The sequence below is a fragment of the Triplophysa rosa genome, linkage group LG16, assembly GCF_024868665.1.
Source record: "Triplophysa rosa linkage group LG16, Trosa_1v2, whole genome shotgun sequence".
Taxonomy (NCBI): Eukaryota; Metazoa; Chordata; class Actinopteri; order Cypriniformes; family Nemacheilidae; genus Triplophysa; species Triplophysa rosa.
In genome coordinates this window covers 4,905,306-4,922,442 of record NC_079905.1, presented here as the reverse complement: position 1 = coordinate 4,922,442, position 17,137 = coordinate 4,905,306, and the positions used below count along the sequence as shown (strand labels likewise).

Below are 17,137 nucleotides of genomic sequence, written 5' to 3'. Positions count from 1 at the left end.
ACGCACGCACACATCAATAGAATTGACATTTATTTAATTAGCACATTTTCACAATATCGTTTCAAAGAAGCTTTACCTTACAATTAAAAGTAATTTGTTATTATAGGTGGCTGTGTTGAAGTAATTGCAGAAATATAGAATTCTAATAACCTACAAACCATGCAATATGTAATTCACACATTTATTTAAAATCACCTTTACCTGCTATTCTTAAATATAAAACCAAACTAAAAGAATACTCAAAGTGCATGTAGATAAAAAGATTATGGTGGCATGCTTTTGTTTTTAGGGATTTTCACTGTACTGTAGTAAAAGTATGGAAGCTTAAATAGTAATGCACATAAGACTGCAGCACATCTTTAACACTGCAGTGTGTATGTCTGTATGTGATAAACCTTTCTGTGATAAAGAAAAAGTGTATGTAGTTTCAAGGTGCTGCACTGCACACAGCCTTGGGCTCTTAACTCTCAACATGCAGTGGAGAGGCAGTGTTGTTTTCTGCAGGTGTGTATACTGCATAGATAAAGATGAAATTAATAGATTATTCAAAGATTCATTACAACACTGTAGGGTCCAATGAGGAAGGAGTGCTCATCCTTTCTCCAAAAACCCCCCCCCCCCCCCCCCCCCCCCCCACTCCCCACGAAAGGTGGGATGGGATTGAAGAGAAAGGATGAGCACTCCTTCCTCATTGGACCCTACAGTGTTGTAATGAATCCGTCACGTAGATCCTCACAGCGTGTATGTGTGTCGATAGTGAGACCACCATAAAGTGAATTCTTTATTACTGTACATTTACACTCTGAATAAACACAGTTTTTCTTAACAAACAGTGACAGACTGGAAAATACTGTATTGTGATTCTGAGCTCTTGAGTTTCTCTCTGTCAATTAGAAGAAATTACCAAGTATAACAGACTGCCGCAGTTTTGCTGTTCAATTATTTACTGTACACAAACTCTTTCTCAGCTCTATTATTGATCCTGACAGCACTGACTGAACATCGAGCGTCTTCTGAGACCAGAGCTGTCAATCAGGGGTCCTGGAAGATTATACAAGGCAGGGTGGACCCTCAGAAGGAAACTGGGGAATAGAATGTAAGCGTTATTTGGATGCTGTGTCTATTTTTGAATAATCTATTAATTTCATCTTTATCTATGCAGTATACACACCTGCAGAAAACAACACTGCCTCTCCACTGCAAGTTGAGAGTTAAGAGCCCAAGGCTGTGTGCAGTGCAGCACCTTGAAACTACATACACTTTTTCTTTATCACAGAAAGGTTTATCACATACAGACATACACACTGCAGTGTTAAAGATGTGCTGCAGTCTTATGTGCATTACTATTTAAGCTTCCATACTTTTACTACAGTACAGTGAAAATCCCTAAAAACAAAAGCATGCCACCATAATCTTTTTATCTACATGCACTTTGAGTATTCTTTTAGTTTGGTTTTATATTTAAGAATAGCAGGTAAAGGTGATTTTAAATAAATGTGTGAATTACATATTGCATGGTTTGTAGGTTATTAGAATTCTATATTTCTGCAATTACTTCAACACAGCCACCTATAATAACAAATTACTTTTAATTGTAAGGTAAAGCTTCTTTGAAACGATATTGTGAAAATGTGCTAATTAAATAAATGTCAATTCTATTGATGTGTGCGTGCGTGCCCGTGTCAAACCTCAGAGACTCTACTGTACATCACACTAAAGCACCTTCTAAATAACAAAACCAACTATGTACTTATACATATTCATCTTAATATGGGGGTAATACAAACTCTATATACACAAAGCTTGAACTAAAACCTGCTAAAACCTAAAGACACATAAGTGTCAGATCAAACGACCTAGTCTTATTCATAATATTGCAAATGAATGCATGCAAGTATGGATTTAAAGGTTAAAATAACGATCGGGTCTTTAAATGTTAAATGTATGACTCATACTGTATGCCTCCACCGACATACGCACGCTGAAACTAACTCTGACCTTACTGAGCATTACCACCGTCAAATGTCAGAGAAAGTCTTTATACCCGAAACCATCTTTCCACATCCCAGTACATCCCATTGAGCCAATTCTCCGCAGTGCCGAAAGAAGGAGAAACAGTGAGAGGGGGCATTACAGGGGAGCTAAAGAGAGAGAGGGGGACACGTGTGTGTGTGTGTGTGTGTGTGTGTGTGTGTGTGTGTGCGTGTGCGCGCGTGCGTGAAGAGAGAGAGGGAGAGAGGAAAACTGCAAAATCTGTCAAGGTTTCCAGTTTGGTTATTCCTCTCGACGCCTGTGCACCGCTGAATCTGGTCGCGTGGTAGAGGGTGAGTGCTCGCGCTTCTTCCTTCTTCGTGCACGTTACCGTCGGTCGCTCTGTGAGTGGCGCGTAATCGCTTCGTTTCCGTGTTTTCAAGCAAGAGTATCCGATTTACTCGCCAGGTGACAGGTTCAGTTATGGCATGTTTTGTCCTCTTTCGAGCATGCGGTATAGCTATTTCAGCGATGTGACCACGAAATAGCGTGACGTGTTTTTCATTTTCTTTTCTTTTATGGGATCGTTTTATAAAGACAAACACGTTTAAATACAGATTTTACGACTTTTTACCCGCTACATCTTATTTTGTCGCACTTAGCGCGAGACTTTAAGGACACGGCTACGTCGTGCAGGCACGTATATCGAAATTTGTATACATGAATGTATTTATACATTTGTCTGGTACTGACTTGAGCACGCCAAGAATGTACTGTGGTTGTGGGATTTGAGAAGGGGTAGACACACTCCGTGTACGCGTGTGCGTATTTAAGTCAGAGTAAATGGGGGGAAAGTGACGCGTGGATTTCTTTTTTATACACTTGATTTTCAGCTTTTAGTATGCACATTTTTTCTGCCTTTTCGTAGAGATGCTACGAAATAGCAGTTCAAGCTTTTTGAATGGTGCTCTTCGTGTCTGAACTGAACTAATATCATGAATGTGCACATGGGAATGCATGTGCGTATGCGTGTGTCATTGAGAGCTCGCACATGCGTGCACGCTCGTGCGTGCGACTGTCCTTTGAGCTATTGTGGGCCAAGGTCTTTCCCAAACCGTCGTCACTTTTCCTTCTAAACATCGTTTTCTTTTTTTATCGCATCACAACCCCCCACATTCTTTCCTCTTGCCAGTTGGCCTAACCTGCAGTTGCCTCCTCCTCAACGGAAAAACTTTACCCCCCTTAGCACTTGCATCCCAGTCCACTGGACACACCATCTGTGGAACCCCTAGTTCACCCTGAGGGTTGTCTTTCTAAATGTCTGGCATATATTGACCGTCCCACTGAGTAAACCTGGGAAGAAATAAAAAAGGAATGTATGATGTTCTTTTGTGCTTGAACGCTAGAAACTGGTGTGTTATATTGGCTATGTTATAGTGCTTCAATGGTCACAGCAGTAATTATTTAATTACATTCTTTAAGTCTGTTCAGGACATTTCAGAGCAGTGTTTTATTTCAGCACCGGACAGCTCCCTGTCATTTTGTTCGCGATCCTCTAGGGAGCTAATCTTTTAGTGTTGGCACAAAAGTTTTTGATTTATTTATTGATCAATTTTATTCTGGAACCACTTTTTAATTTTAATTAATCATATCTTTTTTCATATTTTGAGCTGAAAATTTCAACAGAATCAAGCTATTTCTAAATGAATTGTGATATGAATAATGTAAAATGTCTTTTTGCTTAGCTATTTTCATAAACATGTGTAAATGTTAAACCACCAGAAACCCTTTTTGAAGTTAAAAAAATTCAAAGCTTTTGTAAAGGAACACAGGCCTGTACAATGTCTGATTTCAGCACCACTGTGACGGACAGCTCCCAATTGCTTCTCTTTTCTTTGCTTCTCTCAACCTGTAGCCTTGATTTGTTCTCTTTTCTCCATTTCTCTTTCACTGACTGTCCTTTCATTCACTTTTCCCCTCACAGTCTCTCTAATGGTTTAGATTGTTACCTGCACATTTACATAACAATAGCTATTTCAGCTATTTTCCTATTATTTATGCAGTATGCACATATGTGGCATGACCACATACTATTGTAAAACTGCACACACATCTAAACAAAGGCACAACGTTATTACTATAGCAATGCTCGTACCCCAAGTGGTATGTTCTTCAGTTCTTCCCAAAGCTTCTCCACATTTAACTTCTTTAAAGCTCCTCTTTTCTCCTTTGCCTTGCTGCTGTGCTCAGTCAATATATTTTTTAATTATCTTAACCCCATAAACCACCACTCACTATGAATCCTTCATTCATATCTAATACACCCTTGGGATCCTAAACCTAACCAGAGATAATTGAAACCATAAAAGGGTGTTAATTTGTTGTTCTCTCAATGCCAACATCTGGCTCAAAAGAAGTTCCAAGCTCTTAATCTAGTGGCTATAAGATGCTTGTCAATGCAGTAAGGGAAGTGTGCTTTTTCGGGGCCCCTGCCAGTCAAATCTTCACTCTGGTGTTTCAGAGCGTGAATGCATAACGTACAACAAATCAGAAGGTATTACAGTATGCAGTTGTAGTGATACTCTGCACATCTTCTGTGTTCTACATGATTTTATTCTGCTTTAGCGTTGTAACACATATAAAGTAACAGTAGGTAACAAAACCAATACAATGCTTTAATACTGAACGTTGATATAACCATGTCTTCAAATTGGCCCTAACCTTAAACAATGAATTAAAGAAATTATCTTTCTGTCTATCCGACCAGCTATTTAGCAGACTACAGACCTTTAAGGTGATCATTGATTCATAGCTAATACTATGCTGCGTGTGGCACAGTAGTGCATATGCTCACAGGAGTGCAGGTTTGAATCCAGCCCATCACATGGTGATTCCAATAACCACACACACCCCACACCATTCTCCGTTCATTAGAGACAAACAGCATGAAAATAAAATAACTCACTAAGGATTTGAAGCAACCCTTATGTAATTCTGAATATGTCTAACTGCACATTTCTTTCTAATGATTTTAGTCATCCACTATTTAAAGGACACTGTGTGTTTGTCCTTCATCTGTTGTACCGTCTTTTCATCTTATACTGTTGATGAGTCACACGCTAGTTCAGTAGTCGATGAAGCACATGTTTTATGAAGCCCTTCAGACTCAACTAACAGAAAATCATTTTGGTTTTTGGAGTGTGCTATATAATTGGAAATGTTTGAACAGTCAATGAGTTTGTAAGAAAGAATCATTAGCAAACGTTTAACCACCATGGTTGCACCTTTGCACCGACATTCTTTGCCGAACAGTTGAAAATTAAATTAAATAGCAAGTGTGTCAACTTTATTTGATATTTGTTTCAAAACCTAAAAAAGCATAGAAAGCATTTTACTGGAGAAGTCCACCCAAAAACCAAAAATCTGTCATCGTTTACTTCTTGACATATTAGACTTTCTTTCTTATGCAAAACACAAAAGAAGATATTTTGAAGAATGTTGGTAACCAAAAAACGTTAGTCCCCATTGACTTTTATTGTACAGGCACAAAACCAATGCAAGTCAATGGGGACCAACGATTTGTTCTCCAGAATAAAGAAAGGTTTGAAATGACAAGAGGGTGAGTAAATGATGACAGAATTTTCATTTTAGGGTGAACTATCCCTTGAAGGCTTAATAGTTCTAGATAGCAAGCCATCTCACTTCTGGACCATTATGATTCACTTTATTTTTTTATTTGTTTTAACAATATCTAATTTATACTCTTCTCTCTTTCCTTTAAGATGAGTTCCTTCAGCACCAGGGCACTAACGCTCCTGTCGTCTGTGTTTGGGGCATGCGGGCTGCTACTGGTGGGTGTAGCTGTGTCTACAGACTACTGGCTGTTGATGGAGGAGGGCATCGTTCTGCAGCAGAACCAGACCACAGAAGTAAAGATGGCTCTGCATTGTGGACTCTGGAGGGTCTGTTTTGTGGCTGGTAGGTGCTATCTTATCGTCCTACATTTTTATCACCCACTTTGTTGCCGAGACAAACATTTAATTAAAACACAAATGGTTGTTGAATCATGTCGTGTTAAGCATTATTTCTTTGCTTGTTTATTGGCAGTTAAACTCCTTTAGCAAACGTGTCTTCTATTTTTGTCCTCGGTTCAATCGCAGTTTATTTGTGGTGCGTCCTGCTGTGTTGCGCAGCTGACAGGGTTTTCGGTGTCCTGCAGCACTGGTATGGCATGCTGTTGCATCACCCTCCGAAAACGTGCCACATAATGAAACAGAAGCTAGTGAGGCTGAGTGGGCACGAGATATCGCAACCGCATGTGAATATCTGCATGAAATTGCAGAGCTAATAAAAAATGATACGAAATATTTGCATAAAGAGAAGGCCATCATTATTTTAAAGAAGAGGTTGCATTTTTATATTTTGCACAAACGAATTTTCATTGCATTGCATGCAGGTTTGTTTTCATATACTGAAAGGAAATGCTTAGGTGTACTGAAATGAGCTCGACCTGCTTTTGCCAAGTGGTTGATGTCCTCAGGACATAATATTTTGTTGACCTAAGGACAACATTTTCATAAATAAAAACTAAACCCACACCAAACCCCAACCCTAACCATAATTTACCCCTAAAACCAGAGGGAAATGATAAGTGAAAAACAATGGTCTAGAAGCACCTAATCCTGGTTGGAAGATTAAACTTAAAATAAACTGTAAATTTATATTTGAAATCTGATTGGTTGATTTAAATGTTGTCCCAGGGTCAACACGATGTTGCCCTAAGGATATCAACCACTTGGCAAAAACAGGAGAGCCCTGAAATGATGCCACACCAGTTGGTTGCAAATGGCTGACTAAGAGAAGTGTGAGGATGATGTCATCTTATCTCCAAGCTTTATAAGTGCTGTAAGCATTGCATGCTGTGTGTGTGTGTGTGTGTATGTGTGTGTATGTGTGTGTGTGTGTGTGCGTGCGTGTGTGTGTGCGTGTGTGTGTGTGTGTGTGTGTGTGTGTGTGTGTGTCTTTGACAAATCACGACACAAAGACTTTTGCCTGTCAGGTGTGTGGTGTGTGTACAATTAATTAGGTCTTTTTCGTGTGATTCTGAGAGAAAATGATTTATGTGTGCTGGAAACACACGGTCTATTTTTATGTTTGTATGTTATTTGCTTTCATGCGCTAACTAAGTCACTTCTGCATTCTGCATTAAAAAAATTAAATAAAATGCTTTATAACAAGTGTGACAAATGTGTACAAAAGCACCAAAGTAGCTTTTAACTTGATACAAAAAATATTTGAAAATGAAGTTACTCAATGATAAAGAAGATGTGACAGAAATTACTTGTACATTTTACAACTGTATGACAAACTAGCCAAATAAGTCAACAACGTTTGTCCGAATGTGTCTAGGGCATCAAGTGAGCCAAAACTATACCTCATAAAAGGTGCATGATGCTTCTGACTGTACAGTATGTGCACTATATCTGTGCGACGCAATGTGTTCTCTCACCTCTCTTCTCAATGTCTGAACCAAAATCATGGCTGTGTCTCTTTGTGTTTGTGCCCGTCTCCCCCTGTCACTGTCAATCTCCGTCTTTCTTTCTCTGTCTCTCTTTGTGTCCTCTTTTCTCCCTCTCCCCCTCTCCCCCTCTCTCTCTCTCTCTCTTTGTGTCCTCTTCTCTCGCTCTCTCTCTCTCTCTCTCTCTCTCTCTCTCTCTCTCTTGCTCTTTCTTTCTGTCTCAGGGCCAGAGAAGGGGAGATGTGTGGCATCTGAATACTTCACTGAGCCAGAGATAGAGATCACTACGGAGAACACAGCAAATATACTGAGTAAGAACATTTGATGCACCGCAAAGTGTAGAAATCTACATGGAAAAATGTCAAAGCACAAAGAATATTAGAACTATTTTGATAATTCATGATGATTAACAGAAGTCATTTTGTAAGTGTTTGTTTACTATTTCTAGTTCACTAGAAATTGGTGACATTGACCATGTTAACTGCATAGATTTGTGGAGTATTAAATACGGCATTGCTGCCTTAAATTTTGAAGTACAACCAACCTGGTTTCAGAAATTTAGAAAAAAAAGATTTACTTTTCACATTACTTTATTTGCTCTGTTAGAAATGGTCAGGACGGCCACCCCCTTTCCCATGGTCTCGCTTATCTTTGTCTTCACGGCCTTCGTCATTAGTAACATCGGTCATATCCGTCCCCAGCGCACCATTCTGGCCTTTGTCTCTGGAATATTCTTCATCTTATCAGGTAAATTGCACCATCATTACTTTTCCCAAACTTAAGTAGGATTTCTCTAGATTTCTACACATAAGTTTGGGAGAAGCGCTCATCACCCCGGAAACGGATACGTTCTAGATTACATATGCTGTTTGTTGATACTCAGTTTCAGTGGTAAACCTAAAGTCTCATAATTCTGCTCGCTTGCGTCTGAAATTAGGTTCCTGCTGAGAGGTTTGCATATTTAATGAATGGTGTTCCCAATATCCATCTATGGTAATCTTCTTAAACACAATATCCATTGAGTGGTTCTATTTTTCCTCTTAGGCAGTAATTAATAAGAATGATTTTTGATCTCGTCACCAGAGCTCTGTCTGAAGGCTGTCATCTCTATTTTATTAATAGAACGAGATTGTCGATAAAGTCAAAGCATGCTTAGTTTTTACCAATTCGCATGCTAACGGTATTCTCAAATGAAGAGTAAGAACATCAAAGCAATAATGTACTGAAAGGTATTTATTCTTCGTTAAATACCCTAAATATAACATAAATTATATCTAAAGAATATTGGGGCTTTGAATGCTAATTCAGTTGAAATGGTCATTTGATTCTCTTAAGGTTTGGCGGTACATTCAGATAGTATTCAGATAGCGAGCTGTGAATGTGGTCTGGGCTGTGCTGTGCAGCAGAACTGTATCAGTTGATTGTATCAGTTGCCTGGTGATAGCTGCATGAATCAGCCTGCAGCGACAGAATTCTCATGAATGTTTAGAATGCTTTGAACAATCCTGGGATAGATACATCTATTATCACTTTTTCTAGAGATGGGATGTTGGTAGCAGGCACAATATAGTGACAATATACACAACCTTTTAAATATGCTGTCACTTCATTTGTCTAATACAAAAATGCATGCTCCTTGTTTGTATCTATAATTTTCATGTAGCAGTTGGCGCCAATAGCGTAGTGGGTGCTTTGGGTAACCCAAATTCAATTCTTGGCTTGTGGTCCATTCCCAGCTCCTGTTCCTATTTCTTATCCCGTACCATTTCTTGTCCTGTCTAAACCTAATGTAATAAGCCGTAAAGGCCAAAAGTATACCTAAAATGTTTTTGTTATATTTTATATAATTTTTTATCGTACATGATACAAAATAAAAAATATTTATCCATATATATTTAAATATCATAGCCACATATATAAATATATGATTATGATATAAATATATATATCTATATATATTATAATAAACACACACACACACACACACACACACACACACACACACACATAAATGTTTTTATGTCATCATGTTTTTATTGTGTTAGTTAGCTGTATTTTTTTATAGTTATTATTACTATACATATTACTATAAAAACAGCCCAACCGCAGTTTGATTTTAATTGAAATGCACAAAAAAAGTTTTGAGTTTATTTAAACAGAGTTATCTGTTTTTGCAATATATCATATTCATATTATATATATACTGTATATGTGTATTTATTTATTTGTATATATATATATATTTTTTTTTTAAAAACAGCAAACATTTAATAAAAGCTCTGCTGTTGTGCATCTACAGTACAATTCAGCATGGCTTCCCTTGCCGTATTGCTTATTCGCAGGGCTTGATCTGCACTTCTGAGTGATACATTTACACTAGAATCAAACCAATCACAATTGCAAATTAGAATCTCATTGAGTTGCTCTTTAGTTGTAATTTGCCTCACTGTCTTCATTAGATTTCAGTAAATTAACAAAGAGACAAAACCAAGCAGTCAGCAGCACTGGGAATGTCCCCCAATTGTTTCCCTAGGGGGCGGGGCAAAGCGAAGTCAACAATATCGCATGTGTTGCATCAGCTGCAGTTGCACTGTACGCAGTACTGCAGTTTAATAATAAAGGATTCTGTAATGCAGGAGGAAGCGCGACTGCAGGTAGCGCAGGCATCCGTCCAAATCTGTGCTGTGTAGCACTGCATCAGGTGCTAATGTAACGTTTTGCTCAGCATTTTGTACTACAGAATTATTAATAAAACACAAGACACCACAACCGTGTGGGGCAAAGTGCTTATCATGTGAAAAACTGCAAAAAAGTAAACCTGACTTTTGTATACCATAGAGCTTATAGAATATACATTTCTTAATATAGTGTTGTTTTGGCAGTGGAACAGATCACTCCAGCATCACTTTCAATAACATCTGGAGTGCGATAACTACCCGCAGAGCAGATGTGTATCTCCTGCGTTCTTTCTGAGCAGCACTATTGAACATTCACTAAACATCTTTATTGCTTTCGACTGGAGAACAAAAGGTATTAGCGTTTTACGTCCAAGCATCTTTATGTACAAATATTAGCCCTAATGTGACACGGCACCACGTTCTGCATTTTTAACTCGACATGGAAAATGTAAGAACATCCCTTGTTGGTGTTCTAAGTGCAGACAGCTGGCAGTGACAGACCGAGATAATGTGTTTGATTACGCCAGAGGGTTTCCTTTTGTCTTCGTTCTTTCTCCCTCGCTCCACAATTACGGCAGCAGGGCTTTCTCAATCATAACCACAGCGAAAGCGAACACACCATAAATGTTAATGTATCCCTGTATGACAGGTTTGCTGTTCGCTCGCTGGTTTAACGTTCTCTCGCCGCTGAGAGCTTCTCGAGGAAAACAGTTTTGATTGAACAGGCTGTGATATTAAAACGCTGCTGCATCAACAACCCTTTTATGTGAATGCTTACGATATATTTGCTTTGTTTTTTCATATGTCACTTTCATTAAAATCTTTATTTCTCATATATAGGAAATGCATATATAGGATAGCATATAGGAAATAAACTTTATTTAGGTAATAAAGTACTTTATGTACAGAGATAAATCCTGCAGCATGTTGAGAATAGATTGCTCTTAAAATCGTCAATCTTTGTGGTGATGAGACAAAATTGACCCTTGTGTAATTTCAAACTCATATAGATTTCTTTCTTCTGCAAAATGCAAAGAAGATATTTTGAAGAATGTTGGTGAGAGAAAAGCGTTGGTCCCCATTTACTTGCATTGGTTTTGTGTCCATGCAATAGAAGTGAATGGGGACCAATGGTTTTTGTTTACCAACATTCTTCAAAATATCTTCTGTTGTGTTTTGCAGAAGAAGGAGAGTTATACAGGTTGAAAATGAAGAGGGGTCGAGTACCTTTAACAGCATAGCCATGCAATAGCGCTGTGGAGTTTAACACAGCCAAGTACCAATGACATTATCATAAAAATATAAAATATACAGTAAGTTGTTATTGTCAATTTATTCCTTTGTATTGTCTTTTGTAGAAAGTATTTCGCACTATTAAACCTTTTCATGCATGTTTATTGCATCTCTCTCTCTCTCTCTCTCTCTCTCTCTCTCTCTCTCTCTCTCTCTCTCTCTCTCAGGTTTGAGTTTAGTAGTTGGTCTGGTGTTGTATATCTCCAGTATAAACGATGAGGTGATGAACAGACCACGGGAAGCAGAGCAGTTTTTTCACTATCACTACGGCTGGTCGTTCGCCTTCGCGGCCAGCTCCTTCCTGCTCAAAGAGGTCAGCCAAAGCGACCACCCAAACCCACCGTGTGTGTGTGAGGGCTGTGTTCATTAAAATGCATCAGTGTTAACAGTTTTACTGTTGTTAGCTGCTGAACCATAGGTCTGCTCTTATCAGTATGCATTAAGTTTAGCCTACCGTAGCTTCCTTCTGGGTGACGACAAAGCGCTTTGGGGTTCGCAGCATTTATGCTAATTTGCCACGTTCAGTTTAGCAATTTGTGAATGTCAGCATTTAGTGTCTGCAGTAACCTCAACATATACAGTATATGTATCATATATATGCACATACTGTAGAAGCGTGCTACAGTCCATTGATCTGGCATACGCACAACAAACCTTTAATGTAGTGCTTGGAGAGCTCATTAATTTGGATTAATGTTTCTAAATATCGCCCCCCTACTTTGGTTTTGCACACACTTCTGGTCAATGTTAACCTGTTATTGCCCTTAGAATTATGTCCACACTTATACAAATATGAACACAGGAACTTATGTAAAGATAAAGAAAACGAGGGTCACTAACGTTGCCATGGTGCATTTCTCACTAAGCACCCAAGTCATTTAAAGGGACAGTTCACTCAATAATAAAAATTCTGTCATCTTTTACTCACCCTCGAGTTGTTCCAAATCTGTATAAAACAATACTGTTTGCTTTCCTAAATTCTTCAAATGATCTTCCTTTGTGTTCAACAGAACAACAAAATGTATAAAGCAATTTTTCCTACCATGGTAGTCAATGGTGCCCAAGTAGTGTTTGGTTACAAGCATTCTTCCAAATATCTTTCCCTGTGTTCATCAGAACAAATCAATTGAAACAGTTTGAAACAATTCGAGGGTGAGTAAATAAAGACAGAATATTAATTTTTGGGTGAACTGTTGCTTTAAATACTGTATTCCTGCATGACACATTATCTATCAAGTTTTCAAAGTGTTGTAAATCTGTTGTTTTTTCATCTACATTCAGTCAAAAATGCTTACAGATGGAAAAAGAATAGTAGAGCCCTAGGCAACTTTACCTGCCCGTGGGCTTGATTCGCTGCGTACTGTTAACTTATAATATCCCACTATACAGTCTGTCTTACAGAATCGGATAAAACGAGCTCTAAAGTCATCATACTCATACTTGCTACTTTTGTTTTTGCTAGGGTGCTGGGGTCATGTCTGTCTATCTCTTCATGAAACGCTATGCAGAGGAGGAAACGTACCGGCCACATCCTGCACTCTATCGCCCACGTCTGTCTGAATGCAGCGACTACAGCGGCCAGTACCTTCACCCTGAGTCATGGCCGCCTCCTCAGCGTGGACGCAGTGCTTCTGAGGTGTCCAGCGACATCTCCATTCAACTCAACCAGACCCCTCTGCCTCCCCCGCCAAAGAGTGGCGGTCCCTCCAATCCAGTCTCTTCATCAGGGCCCTCCTCCGCGGCCAGCTATCACCTCCCACCTGCTTCCTCTTCCTCCTCTTCTTCCTATCCTCACACCCTCCACTCCTCCCATTCTGGTGGCCCCACCCCTCATTCTCTCCCAATGGCCACGCCCCCAGCGGCGGTGCTGCCACCTCGCTACCACGCCCACATGCGTATGAGTGCCTCCCCGTGTTAGAGGAAAGTGTAACTTTTAACATTATGTAGGAGGGTGGCTAGAGAAAGGGGCAAGTGGGGCTTTAATACAGAGACAAAAGGAGCAAAATTAAGTTAAAGGGTGCTTAAAAGATGTAAAGGAAGCCCTTCACTTACAGTTCTGTGCCTGAATCTGATGTTTTAACAGATTCTCAGAGTGAGATTAAAAAGTGAGGGAATAGAGGTAGGCTATTAGTATTTATACACAGAATGTACAGCATGGAGAAGAAAGATAAGTTAGAGTGAAAGAGAAAAAAATACTTGCTGATTTGCCGAACATAGTTGAGAACAGATGTATATATTATAAATATATACATTTATATTAAAAATGTATCAATCTTAACTGCAATCTTATTGCACACCGTAACTTCTTTTCCCTCTCGTATCTGATATATCATAAAGACATTTTACACCTTTATCAAACTTCATGAAAGAAAGACTATTTATAGTCTTGTTTGTACTGAAATGCAAAAAGACACAAATCTGGATTTCTTTAAATAGTCTGGAAGAATTCTTTAAATGGTACATAAATAGCAGACCCATTACCAAGGGTTGTAGTTATGTAGTGTAGTCAAGCCTATTTATCTACATTTTGTCGCATTGGAAACTTAAGGTGCGAGGGGATCTGTGACTGTTTTGTCTTTTCCTATCAATTTGTAATGTTTTTAGATTTGTACATGAGGGTAGATGTTCTGAAACACTGGCTGATCTTTACCATCTCAATGTTGTACGCTTGGCCCCATGGCCCTCAATATGCCTTGTGTTTTCGTGTTCTCTCTCATATTCAACAAATCTTTTGTCAGCAACAAAAAAGAAGTGTAGCACGACATGACGATAAAACATACTAAAGATTTTTAGCTTTTATAACGGAGGCTGTATCTTCAGCTCTTCGGCTCCTATATGAACGCAGGAGATGAAGGATATTCTTTGTTAGGATACGGAACTGTGCAATCATCATCTTAAAAATGCAGCTATTATTTATCTTTCTTTAATGCTATTAGAAATCTAACTATTAACTGCACTGTTTATATATAAAAATGACTTGTAAGCCTACTAATATACTGAAACTATTTTACATGTATAACATACAGCAAATTCATATATGTAATAAATTCATATGACAAGAACAGACTGTATAAACAGAACTATAAATCAGGCAGAATATGTTTAGAAAAACGACCCATATGGCTTAGATGTCCTCATACGGCCCCTTGCAACATAATGCTTTAGAGAAATAAGTATATGAGAAACATAATTTACAGAACCAAACATATAGCACAATGCAATATGCAATGCAATGTTCTTGTCTGCTGATATCATTCTCTTGTTCACAGCAAGTAAATGAGATTTGAAAATGAGTTTAACACGTTATTATGCCCTTGGTGTCTAGCGCCATCTAGCGGTACATCATAAATACTACATCAAATAATCTAAACGTCTGCCTGAAGTACCTGGTGTGAATCTGCAACACGGGCTACATGACATCTGTATTCAATTCATTGACTAAAATGAGGCAGATGACTAAATCCTGAGTCAGCACTTCCATACCAAGTGCCTGCGGATGCTGCATTAAATGAGCATTGCAGCAAATCCAACCTCAATACGTTTGTCACACCAATAAATCTTCCCGTCATTCTAAAGTATACCAAATTGAATATTGAAGAAATATTTAAATTCATATTTAATAATTGTGAATGTAAGTATTCATCAGTTACTTTCTATAAGTCCTATTTTAAATGCTAATTTAAAAATGTCTATTCGTGCATAAAGCATGAAACATTCCCAGACTTCTGTAACTGATTGCATTCTTGTGTGTAAATATTCAAAACAAATGGTTATGATAGATAGATAAATAGTAATGAAAACCAGGACTGGCTCCTGCTGGATTGTAAAGAAATGCATATAACAATATAGCCTATTATAGCCATATTCCAGGTGGGAAATGCAGAAATAGTTATTATATGATAGAGTATATGAAAAGCGAGAAGCGAAAAGGAAATATTTATTCATTTAGGTATAGCTGAAGATGGTATAGTCTGCTTTTAAGTTAAAACTGTGAATATCTGTTTTGTTTCTTATCTTTTATTAATAATGGCTTTAGAAAAGGCTTTCTGCTCTCATGGTTCCGGCTGACATTTGTTATACTGCATTCTGTACTGAGAGGTTTGGCTTATAAATATGTATGTACCATTTTGCATGGCATTTTTCTTCTTCATACCTTTTTTCATTTTTGTGCTTTATCCCTGTGGGCTGTTCTGTCTTGATTTGACTCTCTCAGAGTTCCATTAGGCTAAAGCTGCCTCCCTCATTTGCCTTGTCTTTTCCTCTTTTACACCTCATCTCTCTCTCTCTCTCTCTCTCTCTCTCTCCCTCCCTCTCTCTTTCTTTCTATTTTGTTCTTTTTAAAAGTTCATTCCATAATGCCAAAGCAAGTGTGCCTGATACTTAAGATGATGATGACAGTTTGCTATTATTATTATTTATCCAATGGGTGGCATTTATTTGTAATCTGGTATTTGCTTAATAAAATAAAAAATTGAAAACAAAATTCCAGCATAAATATGTTTAATACACTGCACGGTACGCAAGCCATGCTAGTTCTTGTGGATTTATTTGTTTGATATACATTTGATGGTTATTCTGGAGTTTTTATATTTATATATCAGTAGATTTCAATAATATATATGGTCTTTTGAAAATCATTGTAATATTACTACAGTATATATTTGGTGTAGGATGGAGAGATAGTCCGCAATGTGTTGTGGCACAATGATTTACAATCAAAAGCGAGGAGAGCCGAAATATTACCAAACCCCTGGGGGCAGGAATTGTGGGGTGAGTGAGTGAGAGAGAGTTGTGAAGGGCTGACTAAAAGACGGAGGAGTGTGAGAATGAATGGGTCAGTGTGTTAGTAATGAGGACTTCTGAGAACTTGCTTATGTCTGGGCCTTGTTTGTCAGAGCATTGACTTGTCTCGTAATTTGAAAGACCTTGAACAATGCTCTTTTGGAGTAATTTAAATAATGCACCATTCCTTGTTAGGAGATGTTTCCTGTATCTTAGTGATGCAGGTGCTTTGCGATAAACACCCACACGAACAAGGAGCCACAGTATTTAATATACATCGCTCAATGTGTGTTAAGGGCAGCATTGTGGATGTTTTAAGCGCACTAGAGCTGAGTGGTGATAATCAGTGGTTCTTCTCTACCTGAAGATGTGTGGGCGAACAGCGGACGATTTGTCTCTCACTCTCTGGCTCTTCCTTATCTCTCCCTCAGAGGATAAAACACAGGAACGTGTGAGTCAACGAACACATGAAATTGAATATCTTAGAATTAGTCAAGGCAAGTAGATCACAGCATTAAAAAAGGTCATATGATATGGACACACTATTTTTGTGCCTTAATTTTGTGCCCCAACCATGGCAACACCCTGACAGGCTATATTTCCCCAATTTTGTGTTTTCAGTGTATTTGAATAAATGTTGCGAGTCACTTGCCTGTTGAAGTGAATGATACAAATAATCGTTTAGTTCAGTTAATGACTAGACTTTGATATTTCACAAAGTATTTTGGTATTCCCTTACTTATTTTTCCTTTCTGTAATAAATATCTATAACTAACTGTCAGCATATATAATCCTTTAATATATATTTGAAAATGTAATAATTAATTGTTAGAATATTACAATACATTGTATAATTGCTTCTTTATATTCAATAATATAAGCACTTGGTTTCAAT

At 38.1% G+C, this 17,137-nt stretch overlaps 1 protein-coding gene across 3 annotated transcripts; it reads left to right on the top strand.

Moving 5' to 3' along the window:
• Positions 1-2,115: 2,115 nt before the first annotated feature.
• cacng7a (calcium channel, voltage-dependent, gamma subunit 7a) lies at positions 2,116-17,028 on the top strand. Of its 3 annotated transcripts, none has more exons than XM_057355339.1 (6): positions 2,116-2,324; positions 5,754-5,949; positions 7,714-7,800; positions 8,096-8,236; positions 11,628-11,773; positions 12,923-17,028. In XM_057355339.1, the coding sequence occupies exons 2-6, from the start codon at positions 5,754-5,756 to the stop codon at positions 13,376-13,378; spliced, it is 1,026 nt and encodes a 341-aa protein (XP_057211322.1). In that variant the 5' UTR covers positions 2,116-2,324; the 3' UTR covers positions 13,379-17,028. The 3 variants fall into 3 exon arrangements, with proteins under 3 accessions (XP_057211322.1, XP_057211324.1, XP_057211323.1); XM_057355341.1 differs by lacking the exon at positions 2,116-2,324 and adding an exon at positions 2,419-2,439; XM_057355340.1 differs by lacking the exon at positions 2,116-2,324 and adding an exon at positions 2,462-2,667.
• Positions 17,029-17,137: the final 109 nt, after the last annotated feature.